Below are 8093 nucleotides of genomic sequence, written 5' to 3'. Positions count from 1 at the left end.
CCCCCCATATACACAGACACTCACTATCACCCCCCCCATATACACAGACACTCACTATCACCCCCCCCATATACACAGACACTCACTATCACCCCCCCATATACACAGACACTCACTATCACCCCCCCCCCCATATACACAGACACTCACTATCACCCCCCTCAAATACACAGACACTCACTATCACCCCCCCCCCATATACACAGACACTCACTATCACCCCCCCCATATACACAGACACTCACTATCACCCCCCCCATATACACAGACATTCACTATCACCCCCCCCCCCCATATACACAGACACTCACTATCACCCCCCCATATACACAGACACTCACTATCACCCCCCCCATATACACAGACACTCACTATCCCCCCCCATATACACAGACACTCACTATCCCCCCCCATATACACAGACACTCACTATCCCCCCCCATATACACAGACACTCACTATCACCCCCCATATACACAGACACTCACTATCACCCCCCCCCCCATATACACAGACACTCACTATCACCCCCCCATATACACAGACACTCACTATCACCCCCCCCCCATATACACAGACACTCACTATCACCCCCCCATATACACAGACACTCACTATCACCCCCCCCCATATACACAGACACTCACTATCACCCCCCCCCCCTATATACACAGACACTCACTATCACCCCCCCTATATACACAGACACTCACTATCACCCCCCCCTATATACACAGACACTCATTATCACCCCCCCATATACACAGACACTCACTATCACCCCCCCCCCCATATACACAGACACTCACTATCACCACCCCCCCATATACACAGACACTCATTATCACCCCCCCCCATATACACAGACACTCACTATCACCCCCCCCATATACACAGACACTCACTATCACCCCCCCCCCCCATATACACAGACACTCACTATCACCCCCCCCCATATACACAGACACTCACTATCACCCCCCCCATATACACAGACACTCATTATCCCCCCTATATAAACAGACACTCATTACCCCCCTATATACACAGACACTCATTATCCCCCCTATATACACAGACACTCATTATCCCCCCTATATACACAGACACTCATTATCCCCCCTATATACACAGACACTCATTATCCCCCTATATTCACAGACACTCACTATACCCTCTATATACAGAGACACTCATTATCCCCCCCTATATACACAGACACTCACTATACCCTCTATATACACAGACACTCATTACCCCCCCCCCTATATACACAGACACTCATTATCCCCCCTATATACACAGACACTCATTATCCCCCCTATATACACAGACACTCATTATCCCCCTATATACACAGACACTCATTATCCCCCCTATATACACAGACACTCATTATCCCCCCTATATACACAGACACTCACTATTCCCCCTATATACACAGACACTCATTATTCCCCCTATATACACAGATACTCACTATCCCCCCTATATACACAGATACTCACTATCCCCCCTATATACACAGATACTCACTATCCCCCCCTATATACACAGATACTCACCATCCCCCCTATATACACAGGCACTCACTATCCCCCCTATATACACAGATACTCACCATCCCCCCTATATACACAGATACTCACCATCCCCCCTATATACACAGATACTCACTATCCCCCCTATATACACAGATACTCACCATCCCCCCTATATACACAGATACTCACCATCCCCCCTATATACACAGGCACTCACTATCCCCCTATATACACAGACACTCACCATCCCCCCTATATACACAGATACTCACCATCCCCCCTATATACACAGATACTCACCATCCCCCCTATATACACAGATACTCACCATCCCCCCTATATACACAGGCACTCACTATCCCCCCCTATATACACAGATACTCACCATCCCCCCTATATACACAGATACTCACCATCCCCCCTATATACACAGATACTCACCATCCCCCCTATATACACAGATACTCACCATCCCCCCTATATACACAGATACTCACCATCCCCCCTATATACACAGATACTCACCATCCCCCCTATATACACAGGCACTCACTATCCCCCCCTATATACACAGACACTCACTATCCCCCCTATATACACAGACACTCACTATCCCCCCTATATACACAGACACTCACTATCCCCCCTATATACACAGACACTCACTATCCCCCCTATATACACAGACACTCACTATCCCCCCCTATATACACAGACACTCACTATTCCCCCTATATACACAGACACTCACCATCCCCCCTATATACACAGACACTCACTATCCCCCCTATATACACAGACACTCACTATTCCCCCTATATACACAGACACTCACCATCCCCCCTATATACACAGACACTCACTATCCCCCCTATATACACAGACACTCACTATTCCCCCTATATACACAGACACTCACCATCCCCCCTATATACACAGACACTCACTATCCCCCCTATATACACAGACACTCACTATCCCCCCTATATACACAGACACTCACTATACCCTCTATATACACAGATACTCACCATCCCCCCTGCTGTATATATCCTTACTATCCCCCCTTAAATACCCTGTATATTCCGGACAGTATACCGCGTATAACCGGCAGATTCCTTTCATTGCTCTGTATCACAACACAATTGCCCCCGGGCAGTGTCACCTCTCTGGCATCTGGGGCAGATCTCCGCTCCGGAATTATTCTTACAGTAAATGAAACCATCTGTCTCCTATTTATAGCCCCCGAAATGCAAAATTCATACTATAACTGCGGCCAATGAATAAACATTCCTGACGGACAGAGAAAACCCCCTCCATCATCCTGTCATTCTCCATACCCCCTCTATCATCCTGTCATCCTCCATACCACATCTATCATCCTGTCATTCTCCATACCCCCTCTATCATCCTGTCATCCTCCATACCCCTTCTATCATCCTGTCATCCTCCATACCACATCTATCATCCTGTCATTCTCCATACCCCCTCCATCATCCTGTCATCCTCCATACCCCCTCTATCACCCTGTCATCCTCCATACCCCTCTATCATCCTGTCATCCTCCATACCCCTTCTATCATCCTGTCATCCTCCATACCCCCCCTATCATCCTGTCATCCTCCATACCCTCTCCATCATCCTGTCATCCTCCATACCACAGCTATCATCCTGTCATCCTTCATGCACCCTCCATCATCCTGTCATCCTCCATACCACAGCTATCATCCTGTCATTCTCCATACCCCCTCCATCATCCTGTCATCCTCCATACCACATCTATCATCCTGTCATTCTCCATACCCCCTCTATCATCCTGTCATCCTCCATACCCCCTCCATCATCCTGTCATCCTCCATACCACAGCTATCATCCTGTCATTCTCCATACCCCCTCCATCATCCTGTCATCCTCCATACCACATCTATTATCCTGTCATCCTCCATACCCCCTCCATCATCCTGTCATCCTCCATACCACAGCTATCATCCTGTCATTCTCCATACCCCCTCCATCATCCTGTCATCCTCCATACCACATCTATCATCCTGTCATTCTCCATACCCCCTCTATCATCCTGTCATCCTCCATACCCCCTCCATCATCCTGTCATCCTCCATACCACAGCTATCATCCTGTCATTCTCCATACCCCCTCTATGATCCTGTCATCCTCCATACCACATCTATCATCCTGTCATCCTCCATACCACATCTATCATTCTGTCATTCTCCATACCCCCCCTATCATCCTGTCATCATCCATACCCCCTCCATCATCCTGTCATCCTCCATACCCCCTCTATCATCCTGCCATCCTCCATACCACATCTATTATCCTGTCATCCTCCATACCACATCTATCATCCTGTCATCCTCCATACCCCCTCTATCATCCTGTCATCCTCCATACCCCCTCTATCATCCTGTCATCCTCCATACCCCCTCCACCATCCTGTCATCCTTCATGCACCCTCCATCATCCTGTCATCCTCCATATCACATCTATCATCCTGTCATCCTCCATACCCCCTCCATCATCCTGTTATCCTCCATACCACATCTATCATCCTGCCATTCTCCATACCCCCTCTATCATCCTGTCATCCTCCATACCCTCTCTATCATCCTGTCATCCTCCATACCCCCTCTATCATCCTGTCATCCTCCATACCACATCTGTCATCCTGTCATCCTCCATTCCCCCTCTATCATCCTGTCATTCTCTATGCACCCCGATCATTCTGTCATCCTCCATGCACCCCCCATCATCCTGTCATCCTCTGTGCACCCCCATCATCCTCCATGCACCCCCATCATCCTCCATGCCCCCATCATCCTGTCATCCTCCATGCACCCCCCATCATCCTCCATGCACCCCCCCATCATCCTCAATGCACCCCCATCATCCTCTCCCCATCATCCTGTCATCCTACAGTCACCCCCCCCCATCATTCTATCATCCTATATGCACTCCCATAATCCTCCATGCACCCCCCATCATCATCCTTTCATCCTCTGTGCACCCCCATCATCCTCTCCCCCATCATCCTGTCATCCTTCTCCCCCCATTATTCTGTCATCCTCCATGCACCACCATCATCCTCCATGCACCCCCCATCATCCTCTATGCACCCCCCATCATCCTCTATGCACCCCCATCATCCTCAATGCACCCCCCATCATCCTCCATGCACTCCCATCATCCTCTATGCACCCCCATCATCCTGTCATCCTTCTCCCTCCATTATTCTGTCATCCTCCATGCACCACCATCATCCTCCATGCACCCCCCCATCATCCTCTATGCACCCCCATCATCCTCCATGCACCCTCCATCATCCTCCATGCACCCCCCCATCATCCTCAATGCACCCCCCATCATCCTCTCCCCATCATCCCGTCATCCTACAGTCACCCCCCCATCATTCTATCATCCTATATGCACTCCCATCATCCTCCATGCACCACCATCATCCTCCATGCACCCCCCCATCATCCTCTATGCACCCCCCATCATCCTCTATGCACCCCCATCATCCTCCATGCACCCCTCATCATCCTCCATGCACTCCCATCATCCTCCATGCACCCCCCATCATCCTCTATGCACCCCTATCATCCTCCATGCACCCCCATCATCCTCCATGCACTCTCATCATCCTCTATGCACCCCCATAATCCTCCATGCCCTCATCATGCTGTCATCCTCCATGCACCCCCCATCATCCTCAATGCACCCCCCATCATCCTATCATCCTTCTCCCCCCATTATTCTATCATCCTCTATGCAACCCCCATCATCCTCTATGCACCCCCCATCATCCTCCATGCACCCCCCCATCATCCTCCATGCACCCCCATCATCCTCTATGCACCCCCATCATCCTCCATGCACCCCCATCATCCTCTATGCACCCCCATCATCCTCCATGTACCCTCATCATCCTCCATGCACCCCCCATCATCCTCCATGCACCCCCATCATCCTTCATGTACCCCCATCATCCTCCATGCACCCCCATCATCCTCCATGCACCCCCCATCATCCTCCATGCACCCCCATCATCCTTCATGTACCCCCATCATCCTCCATGCACCCCCATCATCCTCCATGCACTCCCATCATCCTCTATGCACCCCATTCATCCTTCATGCACCCCCATCATCCTCCATGCACTCCCATCATCCTCTATGCACCCCCTATCAACCTCTATGAACCCCCATCATCCTTTATGCAACCCCCATCATCCTCTATGCACCCCCATTATCCTCCATGCACCCCCCCATCATCCTCTATGCATCCCCATCATCCTCTATGCACCCCCATCATCCTCCATGCACCCCCATCATCCTTCATGCACCCCCATCATCCTTCGTGTACCCCCATCATGATCCATGCACTCCCATCATCCTCTATGCACCCCCATAATCCTCTATGCACCCCCATCATCCTCCATGCATCCTCATCATCCTCTATGCACCCCCATCATCCTCTATGCACCCCCATCATCCTCCATGCACCCCCATCATCCTCCATGCACCCCATCATCCTCTATGCACCCCCCATCATCCTCTATGCATCCCCATCATCCTCCATGCACCCCCCATCATCCTCCAAGCACCCACCATCATCCTCTATGCACCCCATCATCCTCCATGCACCCCCATCATCCTCCATGCACCCCATCATCCTCTATGTACCCCCCATCATCCTCTATGCACCCCCATCATCCTCCATGCACCCCCCATCATCCTCTATGCACCCCCCATCATCCTCCATGCACCCCCCATCATCCTCCATGCACCCCCATCATCCTCCATGCACCCCCCATCATCCACTATGCACCCACCATCATCCTCCATGCACCCCCCATCATCCTCTATGCACCCCCCATCATCCTCTATGCACCCCCCATCATCCTCCATGCACCCCCCATCATCCTCCATGCACCCCCCATCATCCTCCATGCACCCCCCATCATCCTCCATGCACCCCCCATCATCCTCCATGCACCCCCCATCATCCTCTATGCACCCCCCATCATCCTCCATGCACCCCCCATCATCCTCTATGCACCCCCCATCATTCTCTATGCACCCCCATCATCCTCCATGCACCCCCCATCATCCTCCATGCACCCCCCATCATCCTCCATGCACCCCCCCATCATCCTCTATGCACCCCCCATCATCCTCTATGCACCCCCCATCATTCTCTATGCACCCCCATCATCCTCCATGCACCCCCCATCATCCTCCATGCACCCCCCATCATCCTCCATGCACCCCCCATCATCCTCTATGCACCCCCCATCATCCTCTATGCACCCCCCCATCATCCTCCATGCACCCCCCATCATCCTCTATGCACCCCCATCATCCTCCATGCACTCCCCATCATCCTCCATGCCCCCCATCATCCTGTCATTATCCATGCCCCCCCCCCCCATCATCCAGCCCCCATGGTCCTCTGAGCACTCGGACCCCTGCACTGCCCCCACAACGTCCAGCTCTCCTCCTCATCCCGTCTCCTTATTTCCTGATACCTGCTGTGGGTCCTTGTCACTACTACTTCTTCAGTATCAGTTCATGGCTCTGATGTCTCCCCCGCCTATGCCCGTGCTCTGTCTCTCTCATCCCTGTTTAATGCCCATGAGCCATGTCCAGTCCTTCATATCTCCGACCCAGTATTTTCCAAACAGTGTGTCTTCAGCTGTTGCGAAACTACAACTCCCAGCATGCCCGGACAGCCGAAGGCTGTCCGGGCATGCTGGGAGTTGTAGTTTTGCAACAGCTGGAGACACGCTGTTTGGAAAACCCTGCTCTGACACCTACAGATCCCACCATGCCCTCCATACTCACAGGTGGCAGGACAGTAAGGAGCAGTGCCAGGGTGATGGTGCCCATGTTGTCCTAGTGGTCAGCCGGCCATCACCGGTGAGGACACTGAGGATGAAGTGCAGGACGATGTGCAGCCTCTCTCTCCGTCACCGCAGTCCCTCCCCGTCCGGACCCCTCACTAATCCTAATTCCCTGTTCACACATCGGGGCGGAGGGCTGGACACTTATTAACTCCACTTATCGCTTTTTTTTATTTTTTTATTTCAGACCTTGGCAACGACCGATCCGACATCTGAAGAAAACACAAAGAATCTTTTCATCTCGTAGAAATAAAGTCTCGAGGCTGAAATGTATCCGATCGCAATCCCAAGAGGGAAAACCCCGAATGGAGGAAACAGTGGCAACTACAACTCCCAGCATGCCCAATAGACTGGCCTGAAACCCACTCAGGGCTGTATCTCGGTGTTACGGATACCCAAGTCTCCCCCCCCCCCCCCCTCTCTCTCTAAATATGTCTAATTGTCTACAAATGCTAAAAGAACAATGCTGTGTATATAGGGGACATTTTAGGTGACATCTTCCCTAATTGAGGTCCTTTCCCGTTCCTCTCCGTCCGCCCTAGACCCCCATGATGCCCCTGAAGAAAATAATGCCAGACAGCGACTCACATAGTGTACGTTCCTTCTTTTGTGCTTCCCAAAGTCAT

General features: G+C 51.5%; 1 protein-coding gene across 1 annotated transcript in view; it reads right to left on the bottom strand.

Annotated features, from left to right (window-relative positions):
* Positions 1 to 7845, bottom strand: part of SCTR (secretin receptor) — a 57197-nt gene extending 49352 nt beyond the window's left edge. Inside the window, exon 1 of the mRNA XM_056534013.1 lies at positions 7409 to 7845. Within this exon, the coding sequence (XP_056389988.1) occupies positions 7409 to 7453 (45 nt within the window). The 5' untranslated portion in view covers positions 7454 to 7845. The remainder of the gene's footprint in view (positions 1 to 7408) is intronic.
* Between the last annotated feature and the right edge of the window lie 248 nt (positions 7846 to 8093).

Source organism: Hyla sarda, chromosome 8 (genome assembly GCF_029499605.1).
Source record: "Hyla sarda isolate aHylSar1 chromosome 8, aHylSar1.hap1, whole genome shotgun sequence".
In the NCBI taxonomy this organism is placed as follows: Eukaryota; Metazoa; Chordata; class Amphibia; order Anura; family Hylidae; genus Hyla; species Hyla sarda.
Note: the sequence above shows the minus strand (reverse complement) of the source record. Positions and strands in the feature narration are given on the sequence as shown.